The sequence below is a fragment of the Drosophila simulans genome, chromosome 3L, assembly GCF_016746395.2.
Source record: "Drosophila simulans strain w501 chromosome 3L, Prin_Dsim_3.1, whole genome shotgun sequence".
Taxonomy (NCBI): Eukaryota; Metazoa; Arthropoda; class Insecta; order Diptera; family Drosophilidae; genus Drosophila; species Drosophila simulans.
The window spans coordinates 2,026,162-2,043,629 of record NC_052522.2 but is presented as its reverse complement, the minus strand read 5'-3'; the positions used below and the strand labels follow the sequence as shown (position 1 = coordinate 2,043,629).

General features: G+C 41.2%; 1 protein-coding gene across 13 annotated transcripts in view; it reads left to right on the top strand.

Moving 5' to 3' along the window:
- The window catches only part of LOC6736448 (titin), a 114,616-nt gene that overhangs the window by 84,407 nt on the left and 12,741 nt on the right, over positions 1-17,468 (top strand). For 10 of the 13 annotated variants that reach the window (XM_044923058.1, XM_044923059.1, XM_044923055.1 and 7 more), the window contains 2 exons: positions 7,157-7,381; positions 7,951-17,187. The exons of 1 other annotated variant lie outside the window; for it this stretch is intronic. In XM_044923058.1, coding sequence (XP_044778993.1) covers positions 7,157-7,381; positions 7,951-17,187 — 9,462 coding nt within the window. Of the gene's footprint in view, positions 1-933; positions 6,944-7,156; positions 7,382-7,950; positions 17,188-17,468 lie in introns of all 13 variants that reach the window. 2 more of the 13 variants (XM_044923067.1, XM_044923061.1) reach the window with 2 other exon arrangements.

The following is a 17,468-nucleotide window of genomic DNA, read 5'->3' as shown; positions in this document are numbered from 1 at the left end:
GAGGAGGTTCGTGTGGTCGAAACCATAACGGAAGATGGCAAGCCTAAGAAGAAGAAGATCCGTACTCGCGTTATTAAGAAGGTCAAGGGTGACAAGCAAGAAGTCACCAAGATTGAAACCGTCGAGGAGGACGACATGCAACCCGAAACAACGGTTACTGTTGAAGAACTTCCGTTTGAAGAAGAGAAACCTGAGGAAATTCAAGAGCTTCCAGAGGAGATTCGTGTGGTCGAAACCATAACGGAAGATGGCAAACCTAAGAAGAAGAAGATCCGTACTCGCGTTATTAAGAAGGTCAAGGGTGACAAGCAAGAAGTCACCAAGATTGAAACCGTCGAGGAGGACGACATGCAACCCGAAACAACGGTTACTGTTGAAGAACTTCCGTTTGAAGAAGAGAAACCTGAGGAAATTCAAGAGCTTCCAGAGGAGGTTCGTGTGGTCGAAACCATAACGGAAGATGGCAAGCCTAAGAAGAAGAAGATCCGTACTCGCGTTATTAAGAAGGTCAAGGGTGACAAGCAAGAAGTCACCAAGATTGAAACCGTCGAGGAGGACGACATGCAACCCGAAACAACGGTTACTGTTGAAGAACTTCCGTTTGAAGAAGAGAAACCTGAGGAAATTCAAGAGCTTCCAGAGGAGATTCGTGTGGTCGAAACCATAACGGAAGATGGCAAGCCTAAGAAGAAGAAGATCCGTACTCGCGTTATTAAGAAGGTCAAGGGTGACAAGCAAGAAGTCACCAAGATTGAAACCGTCGAGGAGGACGACAGGCAACCCGAAACAACGGTTACTGTTAAAGAACTTCCGTTTGAAGAAGAAAAGCCTGAGGAAATTCAAGAGCTTCCAGAGGAGGTTCGCGTGGTCGAAACCATAACGGAAGATGGCAAACCTAAGAAGAAGAAGATCCGTACTCGCGTTATTAAGAAGGTCAAGGGTGACAAGCAAGAAGTCACTAAGATTGAAACCGTCGAGGAGGACGACAAGCAACCCGAAACAACGGTTACTGTTGAAGAACTTCCGTTTGAAGAAGAGAAACCTGAGGAAATTCAAGAGCTTCCAGAGGAGATTCGTGTGGTCGAAACCATAACGGAAGATGGCAAGCCTAAGAAGAAGAAGATCCGTACTCGCGTTATTAAGAAGGTCAAGGGTGACAAGCAAGAAGTCACTAAGATTGAAACCGTCGAGGAGGACGACAAGCAACCCGAAACAACGGTTACTGTTGAAGAACTTCCGTTTGAAGAAGAGAAACCTGAGGAAATTCAAGAGCTTCCAGAGGAGGTTCGCGTGGTCGAAACCATAACGGAAGATGGCAAGCCTAAGAAGAAGAAGATCCGTACTCGCGTTATTAAGAAGGTCAAGGGTGACAAGCAAGAAGTCACCAAGATTGAAACCGTCGAGGAGGACGACAAGCAACCTGAAACAACGGTCACTGTTGAAGAACTTCCGTTTGAAGAAGAGAAACCTGAGGAAATTCAAGAGCTTCCAGAGGAGGTACGCGTGGTCGAAACCATAACGGAAGATGGCAAGCCTACGAAGAAGAAGATCCGAACTCGCGTTATTAAGAAGGTCAAGGGTGACAAGCAAGAAGTCACCAAGATTGAAACCGTCGAGGAGGACGACAAGCAACCTGAAACAACGGTTACTGTTGAAGAACTTCCGTTTGAAGAAGAGAAACCTGAGGAAATTCAAGAGCTTCCAGAGGAGGTTCGCGTGGTCGAAACCATAACGGAAGATGGCAAGCCTAAGAAGAAGAAGATCCGTACTCGCGTTATTAAGAAGGTCAAGGGTGACAAGCAAGAAGTCACCAAGATTGAAACCGTCGAGGAGGACGACAGGCAACCCGAAACAACGGTTACTGTTGAAGAACTTCCGTTTGAAGAAGAGAAACCTGAGGAAATTCAAGAGCTTCCAGAGGAGGTTCGCGTGGTCGAAACCATAACGGAAGATGGCAAGCCTAAGAAGAAGAAGATCCGTACTCGCGTTATTAAGAAGGTCAAGGGTGACAAGCAAGAAGTCACCAAGATTGAAACCGTCGAGGAGGACGACAAGCAACCTGAAACAACGGTTACTGTTGAAGAACTTCCGTTTGAAGAAGAGAAACCTGAGGAAATTCAAGAGATTCCCGAGGAGATTCGCGTCGTCGAAACCATAACGGAAGATGGCAAGCCTACGAAGAAGAAGATCCGTACTCGCGTTATTAAGAAGGTCAAGGGTGACAAGCAAGAAGTCACTAAGATTGAAACCGTCGAGGAGGACGACAAGCAACCCGAAACAACGGTTACTGTTGAAGAACTTCCGTTTGAAGAAGAGAAACCTGAGGAAATTCAAGAGCTTCCAGAGGAGATTCGTGTGGTCGAAACCATAACGGAAGATGGCAAGCCTAAGAAGAAGAAGATCCGTACTCGCGTTATTAAGAAGGTCAAGGGTGACAAGCAAGAAGTCACCAAGATTGAAACCGTCGAGGAGGACGACAAGCAACCCGAAACAACGGTTACTGTTGAAGAACTTCCGTTTGAAGAAGAGAAACCTGAGGAAATTCAAGAGCTTCCAGAGGAGATTCGTGTGGTCGAAACCATAACGGAAGATGGCAAGCCTAAGAAGAAGAAGATCCGTACTCGCGTTATTAAGAAGGTCAAGGGTGACAAGCAAGAAGTCACCAAGATTGAAACCGTCGAAGAGGACGACAAGCAACCCGAAACAACGGTTACTGTTGAAGAACTTCCGTTTGAAGAAGAGAAACCTGAGGAAATTCAAGAGCTTCCAGAGGAGATTCGTGTGGTCGAAACCATAACTGAAGATGGCAAGCCTAAGAAGAAGAAGATCCGTACTCGCGTTATTAAGAAGGTCAAGGGTGACAAGCAAGAAGTCACCAAGATTGAAACCGTCGAGGAGGACGACAAGCAACCCGAAACAACGGTTACTGTTGAAGAACTTCCGTTTGAAGAAGAGAAACCTGAAGAAATTCAAGAGCTTCCAGAGGAGGTTCGCGTGGTCGAAACCATAACGGAAGATGGCAAGCCTAAGAAGAAGAAGATCCGTACTCGCGTTATTAAGAAGGTCAAGGGTGACAAGCAAGAAGTCACCAAGATTGAAACCGTCGAGGAGGACGACAAGCAACCTGAAACAACGGTTACCGTTGAAGAACTTCCGTTTGAAGAAGAGAAACCTGAGGAAATTCAAGAGCTTCCAGAGGAGGTTCGAGTGGTCGAAACCATAACGGAAGATGGCAAGCCTAAGAAGAAGAAGATCCGTACTCGCGTTATTAAGAAGGTCAAGGGTGACAAGCAAGAAGTCACCAAGATTGAAACCGTCGAGGAGGACGACAAGCAACCCGAAACAACGGTTACTGTTGAAGAACTTCCGTTTGAAGAAGAGAAACCTGAGGAAATTCAAGAGCTTCCAGAGGAGGTTCGAGTGGTCGAAACCATAACGGAAGATGGCAAGCCTAAGAAGAAGAAGATCCGTACTCGCGTTATTAAGAAGGTCAAGGGTGACAAGCAAGAAGTCACCAAGATTGAAACCGTCGAGGAGGACGACAAGCAACCTGAAACAACGGTTACCGTTGAAGAACTTCCGTTTGAAGAAGAGAAACCTGAGGAAATTCAAGAGCTTCCAGAGGAGGTTCGCGTGGTCGAAACCATAACGGAAGATGGCAAGCCTAAGAAGAAGAAGATCCGTACTCGCGTTATTAAGAAGGTCAAGGGTGACAAGCAAGAAGTCACCAAGATTGAAACCGTCGAGGAGGACGACAAGCAACCTGAAACAACGGTTACCGTTGAAGAACTTCCGTTTGAAGAAGAGAAACCTGAGGAAATTCAAGAGCTTCCAGAGGAGGTTCGAGTGGTCGAAACCATAACGGAAGATGGCAAGCCTAAGAAGAAGAAGATCCGTACTCGCGTTATTAAGAAGGTCAAGGGTAACAAGCAAGAAGTCACCAAGATTGAAACCGTCGAGGAGGACGACAAGCAACCCGAAACAACGGTTACTGTTGAAGAACTTCCGTTTGAAGAAGAGAAACCTGAGGAAATTCAAGAGCTTCCAGAGGAGGTTCGAGTGGTCGAAACCATAACGGAAGATGGCAAGCCTAAGAAGAAGAAGATCCGTACTCGCGTTATTAAGAAGGTCAAGGGTGACAAGCAAGAAGTCACCAAGATTGAAACCGTCGAGGAGGACGACAAGCAACCCGAAACAACGGTTACTGTTGAAGAACTTCCGTTTGAAGAAGAGAAACCTGAGGAAATTCAAGAGCTTCCAGAGGAGATTCGTGTGGTCGAAACCATAACGGAAGATGGCAAGCCTAAGAAGAAGAAGATCCGTACTCGCGTTATTAAGAAGGTCAAGGGTGACAAGCAAGAAGTCACCAAGATTGAAACCGTCGAGGAGGACGACAGGCAACCCGAAACAACGGTTACTGTTGAAGAACTTCCGTTTGAAGAAGAAAAGCCTGAGGAAATTCAAGAGCTTCCAGAGGAGGTTCGCGTGGTCGAAACCATAACGGAAGATGGCAAACCTAAGAAGAAGAAGATCCGTACTCGCGTTATTAAGAAGGTCAAGGGTGACAAGCAAGAAGTCACTAAGATTGAAACCGTCGAGGAGGACGACAAGCAACCCGAAACAACGGTTACTGTTGAAGAACTTCCGTTTGAAGAAGAGAAACCTGAGGAAATTCAAGAGCTTCCAGAGGAGATTCGTGTGGTCGAAACCATAACGGAAGATGGCAAGCCTAAGAAGAAGAAGATCCGTACTCGCGTTATTAAGAAGGTCAAGGGTGACAAGCAAGAAGTCACCAAGATTGAAACCGTCGAGGAGGACGACATGCAACCCGAAACAACGGTTACTGTTGAAGAACTTCCGTTTGAAGAAGAGAAACCTGAGGAAATTCAAGAGCTTCCAGAGGAGGTTCGCGTGGTCGAAACCATAACGGAAGATGGCAAGCCTAAGAAGAAGAAGATCCGTACTCGCGTTATTAAGAAGGTCAAGGGTGACAAGCAAGAAGTCACAAAGATTGAAACCGTCGAGGAGGACGACAAGCAACCTGAAACAACGGTTACCGTTGAAGAACTTCCGTTTGAAGAAGAGAAACCTGAGGAAATTCAAGAGCTTCCAGAGGAGGTTCGCGTGGTCGAAACCATAACGGAAGATGGCAAGCCTAAGAAGAAGAAGATCCGTACTCGCGTTATTAAGAAGGTCAAGGGTGACAAGCAAGAAGTCACCAAGATTGAAACCGTCGAGGAGGACGACATGCAACCCGAAACAACGGTTACTGTTGAAGAACTTCCGTTTGAAGAAGAGAAACCTGAAGAAATTCAAGAGCTTCCAGAGGAGGTTCGCGTGGTCGAAACCATAACGGAAGATGGCAAGCCTAAGAAGAAGAAGATCCGTACTCGCCTTATTAAGAAGGTCAAGGGTGACAAGCAAGAAGTCACAAAGATTGAAACCGTCGAGGAGGACGACAAGCAACCCGAAACAACGGTCACTGTTGAAGAACTTCCGTTTGAAGAAGAGAAACCTGAGGAAATTCAAGAGCTTCCAGAGGAGGTTCGCGTGGTCGAAACCATAACGGAAGATGGCAAGCCTAAGAAGAAGAAGATCCGTACTCGCGTTATTAAGAAGGTCAAGGGTGACAAGCAAGAAGTCACCAAGATTGAAACCGTCGAGGAGGACGACAAGCTACCTGAAACAACGGTTACCGTTGAAGAACTTCCGTTTGAAGAAGAGAAACCTGAGGAAATTCAAGAGCTTCCAGAGGAGGTTCGCGTGGTCGAAACCATAACGGAAGATGGCAAGCCTAAGAAGAAGAAGATCCGCACTCGCGTTATTAAGAAGGTCAAGGGTGACAAGCAAGAGGTCACCACAATTGAAACCGTCGAGGAAGACGACAAGAAAGCAGAAACAACGGTAACAGTCGAAGAAACTGAATTAAGTGCTCCCAGTGTAGGCAAAGTTCAACTTAAAAAAAGGGTTATCGTTCAAAAACCCGAAGACGCTGTAACGGTATTTGAATTGCCTGAGCGGAAATCAGTTATACTTTCAGAAAAAGAAGATGGAACTCCAACCAAAACTGTTATTAAAACAAGAATCATTAAAAAAATTCAAGGTCCGAACATGGAGGTGACAAAAGTTCAAACCGTTGAGGAGTATGAGAAAACACCACAAACTACAGTATCAGTAGAGAAGTTTAATATCCCATTCCCAGAGCTTCCCGAAGAAAGGCTATCTGAAGTAGTTGTGTTACCTGATGAAGTTATTGAGTCTGAGGCTGTTGATGAAGAAGGCCGTTTACAAAAGATCAAAACCAAGAAGCGTATCATGAAAAAACCTGCACTTGATAACACTGAGGAAGTTACTGAAATAGGAATTATTGAGCAAGACAATGCGGAGCCTATATATTCTGTTAAAATACAAGAAAGGCCCTTAACGGAATCGAAGCCAGAGGACAGTAAATTAATCGAGCTTCCCGAACATGTGACAGAACTAAAAGTTATTTTGCCCGATGGAAAAAAAAAGAGAAAGACCGTTAAATCCCGAGCTTTCAAAAAGAGCCTAGACGATGATCTTGACGAAGTTACAACAATCCATATAATAGAGGAGGAAGATAAGGAACCACTAACTACAGTAAACATAGAAGTTGTGCCTTCTGATGAGATATCAATCACACCCATACCAATAGAAGAATTACCCGAGGAAACCGTATTTACCGAAGAATTAGACGAAAATAAGAAGCCGAAAAAGAAAACTACCAAAACACGAACATTTAAGAAGCGAGGTCCAGACGACGATGAATATTTCCAAATTCAAACAATTGACGAAGAGGGCAAGGAGCCCATCTCGCTTATTCGAGTTGTTAGCGATGAAAATATTGCTGATATTATTGATATTAGTAAACTTGATGATGAAAAGGTTTTAAAACACAAACAAAAGCCACACAAGCATAAGGGTAAGAACACAAAGAAACACAATTCAAACACTCAAGTAGCAAAAACCACTCAAATTGAAGTATACGCAAAATATCTTTGTTTCTTCAACATTTCATTTCATAATTGTTTTGTTATATATCTGTTATTTTTTAATACTTGAAATAGGCATTCAATAACATATTTTTTTGATCATTTTACAAAACACAAACAAACACAAAAATACCTTAATACAGTGGATAAACCAAAGGCCGATAACACAGAAACGGAACACCCAGTTTACATTACGACATTTAAGTCTGTACAAAACGAAGATGGAGAAACAACCATACAAACTGAAAACAAGCGAATTTCTCAGGAGGAAGGCATCGTTGTTGAGGAAGTCCTCAGCGATACAGAACTCATTCCAGAAGACAAAACACAATTACACCTTGAAATAACCGAAGTCAGCGAACCAACAGGTGATTTTTTCTTTATAAACACGTATTTAATATGTATACATGCACAAAAAATTGTAGGTAACTTTCAACGTTTAAAAAATGTGAGGTTGAAAAAATTTATCAGGCTAGGATTTATAGGCATATATTTCATAACAAATCTGCACACATGAAAACATGATCGATATTTTGTCAAATTTATATCTACTAACTTATCTAATGTACGTGGGACATTAATTTAAAACTATATACCGTTAAGTGTGATACGTACATGGGTTAAACTTTTATAAACTAAACATAATTTACAAAAAGAAAGCGAAACATGTTGACTTTGCTTTTAAGTGGTTAAACACAAATTTTCGACCATATAAACTATCAAAATATTTTGTAAATATTTTTTATAATGTGGTTTAGGTTTATAAAAGCTTAACCCGCAATTAAATCAAATCAGTTTTCTAACCAACTCATCTCTAAGCGCAAAACTTTGTTCTCCATACAAAGTTTGTGTGTTGTAAAGCATTATACAAAATGCAAATATAAATTTAAAAATTAGTTTAGTGCTAACACAAAACACATAATTTTTTCTTAAACAGACCAATACTACAAAGAGTACACTATCACTGAACCTGAAGAGGCAAGTGCAGACGCCTTACAAAAACCAACTAAAGACAAAACACCAAAACAGAAAAAGACACTAGAAACTCCAATTGAGGAAGTTGACGAGACTGTTATTGTTCATGAGGGTACAGGGGAACAAACTGACAAGATAGCTATGAAACGAAAACCAAAAAAGGTTCAGGGTAACGTTCAGGTAGAGGCTGTCGATGAAAAACCAATTGAAAAGAAGGAAAAGGCAAAGAAAAAGAAAGTGGTTAAAACAAAACGAGATGAAATGGATGACTACATACAATTTCTCATACACCAAGAAATCCCAAAGACTGTTCTACAACCGTACCAACGCACAGAAATGGAACTTCCACAGAGGGCACGTCGTGACTCTTCTTTTAAGCAACCACTCAAGCTTACTCCAATGAAAATTGAGAAAGTTGAGTTCAAAAAGCCCAAAATGGTTGAAATCAGTTCGGTGGTAGAGTTCCCACAAATGCTTAAACTTAAAGCCCCTAAACAACGTCCTCAGGAAGAGAAAAAGAAGAAGACAGAAGCTTCATTTAAAAACAAAAAGTTGAAGAGCTGGATAAGATTTGTACCGTATGCACCATACTGTTTCCCGTATGTAGTTACCGAATTAGAAACTAATCGCGAAGTAGGAGAACTTTCACGAAATGTTGAAGAAGCGGAAGAGGTACTGAAATTGCGCCCAAGGAAATTTAGGCATCCGAAGCCCGAAAAGGCTGACCTTGAAGAAGCCGATCTAGGTACATATGAATCTGATCATTCCGAAAAATCGAACAAGGAGCTATTGCACCCGAAATACAAACGCGCCAAAAAGCAAAAGAGCGAAACTCCGGATGAATCAAGGAAACTTAAGATTGGAAAGGGCAAAGTTCCACAAAATGAGGAAGCTTCTGAGGAAGTCAATTTGAAGCCAGTAAAGCTTGATATCGCAGAGATTGAAGACGGTGAAAAGCCAGTAAGACAACTGGAAGAGGAAGTTGTCAAGAAGAAGAAGACCAAAAAGAGTTCCAAGCCTCAGGAAGGACTTCAATTTGAGCCCATTGAATTTGAAGAGATGGAAAGAACCTCTGATATCCGAGAAGAATCCGACACATCTGTGTCTGTAGATACTTCCACGCAGGAGAAGCCTATATATAAAAAGAAAAAGAAGGTGACACCTAGTCCACAGAAAAACCAGTACGAAATATTACCAGGGCAACCTAGGGAATTTGAAGAAACCCCAGAAGATGACCTTAAACTGCGCAAACGCCAAGGTGAAAGGCCTGATGACGATATGGCAGATACCAAACTAAAACCATTTTATAAGTTCGAAGTGCTTGATCTGGAACCCGAAGGCGCCCAAGCTGAAACAGTACCTTTAAGTGAAACAATAGCAAAGGAACCCAAGAAAAAGCGAAAGATTAAGGTTAAGACGGAACAAGAAGATAACACAATTGAAATCGTACCACTTTCTCCTGTGGATAACGATGAACAAATCTTTGAAATTACAGTCACAAGCTCAGAAATTCTTCGAGATGACGAAAAAGCGACCACAATTGCTAAGAAAAAGGTAAAGCGAATGAATAAGCAGGAATTGGATGATTTTGTCACAGAGTTACAGGAGGAACCAAATCAGGAGGTCTATGAGACTACCATGTCAGATTTCTATGAGGTAAAACTGACCGAATTGCCGTCAGAGATGGACAATGATAAGCCTAGGAAGCGTATTTTAAGACATGAAAAGGGCGACGAAGTCCAAGTTGTGGAAATTGTCGAAGGCGTGGTGGCCCCCGGTGTAGAACCTTTCTATGAAATAACTGTAATATCTAGTGAAAATACCGAAGGAGACAGCGAAGAAATAACAACTGATAAGATAAAAAAGAAATCCAGAAAAATGAAAAAGAATGAGCTCGATGCATATATACAGCAGCTGATCAATGCCGAAATACCAGTAACTGAACTAGAAAAATATGAAAAAATCGATGTAGATGGTAAAGCAAAGAAACCGAAAAAGCTAAAGGCGAAGCCCGAGAAACCAATAATTGATGAAGGCGAAACTCTTCAAGTTAGAGTCACAGAGCATGAGCCAACCAAAAAATTAAAAACCAAAAAACCGGTGGAAAAGAAATCTGTAATAGAAAAAGAAATGCATGAACAAGAAGCAGTTCCAGAATACGATGAGTTCCTTATCAACAAGACTGAGTCGGAAAGTCCTCAAGAAAAAATCATTGAAGAAACGGAAAAAGATATCGTGCCGGTCGTGGATAAGGTCTTGGCAGATTTAAGTGATTGCCTACCTTTTGTGGTAGTTGAAGAAGACTTCAAGAATATGCCATTGGCCAATGATGTAATCGCCTTAGAAGATGAGAAAATAATAAGGAAACGAAAGGTCAGAGCTAAGAAGGACTCGAAACAGTACGAAATAGAAATAATTGAAACCGAGAAACCTGGTGACATGCCTGATGAAGCAAGGGTCATAGTTATAACCACAGAAGTTTCTGGTGATACAATCGACGGACCTGCTCCTTCTACTACTGAAGCACCGAAAAAATCTGTCAGAAAGGTGAAGAAAGAAAAACTAAAGGAGTTCATTGTCAATGTAGTTGAGGAAGCTCCATTAGATCACTTCTCTGATATATATGAAGATGTTCCAAGACCTCCTGTCAGGGAAAGCTCGGAGAAAGAGGATATCGGTTCATTTACAACTACGGTGGTTGAGGACGAAATAGTAGAGCCTGTTCTATCCGAAAAAATAAAATCCGTGGACGATGTTCTCGTTCCAAAAGACAAGAAAAAGAAAACTGATAATCAGAAAAAGATAAAAATATCTGAATTTGAACCTACTCCAACCTCAGAAGACTCAACTATCGAGGAATATACTTCAAAGCTTTCAGAACATGATGAAAATCTCCAAGCTGATGAATATTTGGTAGACGTGAAAGATAGTTTGCCGAAATCCAAAAAGAAATCTACAAAGAAGCAAAAGGAGGAATCTCTCCCTGGCCCTATATCGCTTTATACCATTCGTATTGAGGAGTCAACACCGGAACCTATCACTGAAAAAATATATGAAGACGGGAAGGAAATTGTACGCGTCACTAACAAAAGAAAAATCAAAAAGAAAGCGGGGCCGAGGGAATACTTAATCGAAGTTACTGAAACATATGAAGATAACAATCCAGAAGCAGATGTTGTCATTCGAACCATTGAGACAACACCATCAATTGATTCGAAGCCGCAGGAGGACCACAAGATACAAATCGTACAGGAAAAGAAGCCGAAGACCGAAAGCTTGGACAATTATATTCAAAAACTGATAGATCAAGAAATTCCTCAGCTAGATCATAAAGAATTTGAGGCTACTGTACTAGAGACCTCTCCAGAGTCTAAAAAGGCAAGGAAAATCAAGAAACATCACAAAAAAACTACCGAGGTTATCGACGGCATTCCGATTACTGTAATTGAGGTAACAATACAAGAGAGTGAGCCTGATGAAGATGACTTTAAGCCAGATGCATTCACTCTAGAGGAAATTGATCATGAGAATGCAGAGGATGCTCCCAAAGATCTTAAAATTAAGGTCACAGAAGAGAAGCCTAAATCAAAGAAAGAAAAATCGTTCAAGTTTAAAACCGCTGAAGAAGACAAACCTCAACCGGTAATTGAAGAAATATCGGAGGATGTGCAGGTTGTACAAATAATTGAAGAAGACGGCACACCAAAACAAGTGGAAATAAAGAAAAAGAAGGTATCCCGCAAACATGGTCCTAAGAAACAAGTCTTTGAAATCACCGAAACAAAAGCTATTGATGAACCTTTGGCTGAAGTTACTGTTGTGGAGATTACAGAAGAAAAGCCTGAAGAAGAAGTCTTAGCAGCTCAAGAAAATAAATCTATTAAAAAACAAAAGAAACTAAAGCCCGAAGATGTCAATACTTATGTTATTAAAGTCCTTGAAGAGTTAACTGAACCCACTCAATTCGAAACACTTTCGGAAGACGAAGATGACAAGCAACAACCAATAATTGAGGATATATCGGAGGATGTGCAGGTTGTACAAATAATTGAAGAAGATGGCACACCGAAACAGGTGGAAATTAAGAAAAAGAAGGTTTCCCGCAAGCATGGTCCAAAGGAACAAATCTTTGAGATCACCGAAACAAAAGCTATTGATGAACCTTTGGCTGAAGTTACTGTTGTGGAGATTACCGAAGAACAGCCTCAAGAAGAAGTCTTAGCAGCTCAAGAAAAGAAATCTATTAAAAAACAAAAGAAACTAAAGCCCGAAGATGTCAATACTTATGTTATTAAAGTCCTTGAAGAGTTAACTGAACCCACTCAATTCGAAACACTTCCGGAAGACGCAGATGACAAGCCACAACCAGTAATTGAAGATATATCGGAGGATGTGCAAGTTGTACAAATACTTGAAGAAGACGGCACACCGAAACAGGTGGAAATTAAGAAAAAGAAGGTTTCCCGCAAGCATGGTCCAAAGGAACAAATCTTTGAGATCATCGAAACAAGACCTAGTGATGAACCGTTAGCTGAAGTAACAATTGTAGAACTAACAGAAGAAGGCTTAAAGAAAGACATTGTTATACCTCAAGAGACGAAAACAGTAAAGAAACCCAAAAAATTGAAGCCTGAAGATATCCAAAGCTATGTCATTAATGTTCTGGAAGAGTTTAATGAGCCTCAATGGCCTGAGAACACCGAAAAACCAATTATTGAGGACCTTGCTGAATCCATTGAAATTGTACCAGTTACTGAAGAAGATGGCATAACCAAGGAAATTGAGGTTAAGAAGAAAAAGGTTTCTCGCAAACAAGGTACGAAAAAACAAGTATTCGAAATCATAGAGACAAAAACTAGTGATGAACCTTTGGCTGAAGTTACAATCCTCGAGCTCAGTGGTGACAAGTCTCAAGAAGACATTATTCTACCTAAGGAGAAGAAACCAATCAAGAAAACAATTAAATTGAAGCCTGAAGACGTCGAAAGCTATGTCGTTAATGTTTTAGAAGAGTTTTGTGAGCCACAAAGCTTTGAAAGTCCTGAGCCTACTGATGGAGAGGCACTTGAAACTAGAACAAAAACGAAGACGCCCAAGAAGCCGATTGTGAAGGCACCAGAAAATGTTATCCTTATAGAAGAAATGGCTCCTGAAACGGTCATAGAAAATATTGTAAACGAAATGGGAGAGGAAGTGAAACAAGTTAAGACAACGAAGAAACTTAAGAAAAAGGAAGGCCCTAAAGAGTATATAATTGAAATAAAAGAAACTTATGAAGAAAACAAGCCAGAAGGCGACATTGAAATAACTACTACGGAAATGGTTCCTGAGGGCTCTCCTGATGCCTCTGACGATCAACCAGTCATAGTTCTCCAGAAAGTGAAAAAGAAGAAGCCTGTTAAGGACGATCTAGACAAATACATACAACAGTTAATCGAACAGGAAATCACAAAAACTCCTCTAGAAGAATATGAACCAACTGAAATGGAATCAAAGAAGAAGCCCAAGAAGAAGGTCAAGTCTCACCACAAAAAAACCATTGAAGTTATTGATGGGCTGCCAGTAACCATCCACGAGTTCAATGTTGAGGACATAGTTCCAGAACCTGAGGATATGGAAAAACCAAAAACTTTGTTAGACGAAATCAAGGAAATACCACAACTGCCAGACGATTCTTCCGAGTACCTTGTTAACATTTCTGATGAATTTGGTGAAGCTGATAAGCCAATAAAACAGCCTACTGAGGATCAACCCATTAAAAAAGAAAAGCCATTAAAAAAGAAAAAGGTCGTTGAGACTCCTGTTCCATTGGAAGCATATGATCACACTGTTGAAGTCGTTGCTGAACCTACGCTGGAGGGAACACTTAAAGAAGTTACTGTCAAGAAACGAAAAGTATCGCGGAGAAAGGGGTCTAAAGATCACATCTTTGAAATTACGGAAACAACAAGTGAGGATCACCCCACGGCTGAGGTTACAGTTGTTGAGTTGTCAAGCGACGAGATCTTAGATTCTGAAGAAAAGCCGAAGTATGAAAGAAAGATTGTTAAAAAGCCAAAACAGTTAAAGAAGGATGACGTTGAAGAATATATAATTAATATTATCGAAGAATTTATACAGCCGATTCCAGTTGGCCTAGTTGAAGGTGATGTCGAAAAGGTCCCGAAGGAAAAAACTAAAAAACCGAAGAAATCTCCGACAACGCACATAGCCACTGAACAAGAAGACAACAATAGCAATTACGATGCGTTGGTTGAGGAAGACTTAGACCAACCGATTGAGTGCGCTTTAGAAAAGCCTTCAAACCCGCTTGAATATACCATCAGTGTAGAAGAAGAAAGCGTCGGTGAAGAACAAAAACAACCAAAGCCCAAGAAGATAAGCAAGCCCAAGTCCATCAAGCAGCCGTCTGTAGATAAAAGCCCAGACTATCTGGTAAGGGTGCTATCTTCAGAAAGCATAATAGATGAACCAATCCCTGAAGATAATGCCGTAACCGAAGCTGCAGAAGATAAACCCTCTGAAGAACCAATTTTCCAGGTAGAAGAACTCGAAACCGAAGCAGTGGAAAAAGAAGTTACCGACGATAAAGGAGAAACGACGAAGCAAAGTGTAACCAAACGAAAAATCAAAAAGCAAGTTGGCCCCAAGGAAGAAATTATTGAAATTGTGGAAATTAATACAGGTGACACTCCAGAGTATGAAGTCATTGTAACTACTGAGGGGGTTCAAGAGAAGACCAAGGAAGCTCCAGAGGAGAAAAAAGCGAAAACAGTCCGTAAAGCGAAAAAGATTCCAAAAGACGATCTTCAGGATTATATTCAGAAGCTTATTGAGCAAGATATTCCAAAAACTGAGCTGGAAAAATATGAAAAAATAGACTTGGACGAGCCCATAAAAATGAAAAGAAAGCCTATCAAAAAGGTCAAGCCATCTAAGGAGCAACCGAAAGAAGAAACTGAAGAGCCAATGGAGGATAAGCCCGCTGTGAAGATTTCGGAATGCTCTGAAGTTGGAAGTGACGAACCAAAGCTAACGGTTGCTGTTAAGGAATTTATTCCAGAAAAGCCAGAAGAAAAGCCATTCGAAATAGTAGTACTTGAAGAAACGGTAGCAAGCTATCAGGAGCCAGACGAAGAAGGAAAAGTAAAAGAAAAGGTGGTTAGGACTAAAAAGATAAAGCAGAATAGAGGCGCTGTAGAAGTAGTTCATGACATAGTCGAGGAAATCGATACGGATACAAACGAATCCTTAATAACAGTCACGACCACCGTTCCCACGGAGACACCTGATCAAGACCAACCGTCAGTTAAACAAAAACGTACAAAGAAAATTAAGAAAGTCGAAGTTGAAGACTTTGTCAAACGAGTTATTGAGGAGGAGGCACCACAGACGGAAGAGCCCGTGGACCTAGTGGTTATCGAGGATGTCGTTCCCAAACCAAGTTCTGAGAAGAGGAAAAAGAAGCCCATAAAAGATAAGCACACTTCCGTTGAGGAAGAAACGCCACACGAGGATGAAGTTCTCTTAATTGAGTCCTTTCCGGAGGACTCTCCCGTTAGTGATAATCTTATAACTGTGGTAGAATCAGTACCAATCGAAGAAGAACCAGAAAAAATAGTTGATCAAATTGAAGATACTAAGAAACCCGAGAAGAAAAAGAAACCAATATCTTCAGCTAAAATTCTAGCGGAAAAAGTGTTAGAAGACACTGTTGAAAAGCCTTTGGAGGCTTTACATAAGGATTCTGAGCTGGAAAACCCAGATGTTCAGGAATTCTGTGTTTCTATTAAGGAAGAAGAGCAAAAGCATACTCATCCTGAAAAGAAGAAGTCTCCTAAAATAACTGCCGAAAAACCAAATCAGCCTTCTACGGAGCAATACGAAATATCAGTAACGCAACATGAGCTGAAGCCTGAAGAAGAAAAGCCGTTTACAGTTCAGGTAATACAAAGCGAAACAAACGTAGAAGAAACCAAAGATGACACCGGAAAAGTACATAAGCAAGTTACTACGAAGCGAATGTTGCGACGACCTGCTGGCGAAGGTGAAATAGAGATTATTGAAGTTGTTAGAGATGATCAGCCTGAGGCAGAAATAACTATTGTAGAGTATGAGCCAGAACCATTGAACCAAGATGAAAAACCCAAAGAACCTAAGAAGAAAACCAAAAAGGTTAAAAAGGATGATATACATGACTACATACAAAAGTTAATTGACTTGGAAACACCAAAGACGGAGCTTGAAAAGTATGAGAAAATCGAATTCGAACCAATAGTCAAGGATAAGCCATTGGATAGTCCGATCGACGTTTTGGACGAATCGCCCAAAGAAGTGCCGAAAAAAGATAAAATTTCAAGGCCTACAAAAGTTCCGAATGAGGAAACTCCTGTTGAGGATCAATATGCAAAGGTCAAAGTTGTCGAAGAAGAAGCTCCCGAGCAACCCGAAAAACCAGTCCAAATTCTAGAAGTTAAGCCCGTAGAGGTAGATGTTAAAGAGGTTATAACTGAAGATGGCAAGCCGGTTCATGAAAAGACTACCAAGCGAGTTTTAAAGAAGGTGGGGCCCGAGGAACAAACAACTTTCAAGATTACAACAATTGAAAGCGAGGACAACGATTCTGTTACAGTTATTGTTGACGAAGAACCAGAAATAGCTTCCCCACAGTCTATCAAAGAACATCTAGAACAGCCTGAGGAAAAGCTGGCGCCAAAGCCCAAGAAAACGGTAAGAAAGGTTAAAAAGGACGATTTACACGAATACGTAAAGAAACTAATTGAAGAAGAAATTCCAAAGGTTGACCTTGAAAAATATGAAAAGGTAGAAATGCCAGAAAAACCAGATAAACTTGCTGTTTCTGATTCCATTCCGGAAGAACCAAAACCTGAGAAAACCCAACCAATATCAGTACTACCCGACACACCGAAACTCAAGAAAACGAAGACTCCCAAGACTCCAAAGACAGAAGACACAGACCAGCAAGTACCGGACGAACCGACAGAGACCACTGTAGACACTACTGACATACCAGAGCTTACACCAACCCAAACTGCACAGCCCGAGGACACAGCCACTGCACAAATTACACCAAGCGCACAAGAAGATAAATCTACTCAAGATGACACTAAAGATACAATTCAGAAAACAGTTAAACATAAGAAAACAAAACCAGACACACAAAAAAGCGTTGAAACAAGTAAGTTACTAGAAGAGAGTTGTTGGAGCCACCAAATCCTGCTGCAGTACCTTCTGCTCCTTTGTCTGTGTCTTTCGCATTTGTTTATCCCCCTTGAAACACCGTTGATTTCCAATTGTTACGCCTTTTCCCACCTATATTTCTCTTCTCTTTTCCGCTGTTGATCTGGGATATCTTAATTTGAGTCCTAATCTTTTTCAGTTAACCAGTCCCAAAAACAATCACTTTACATAATAATATCGTATGCATGTTAAATGTTTTAAACCATTTTGTAGCATAAA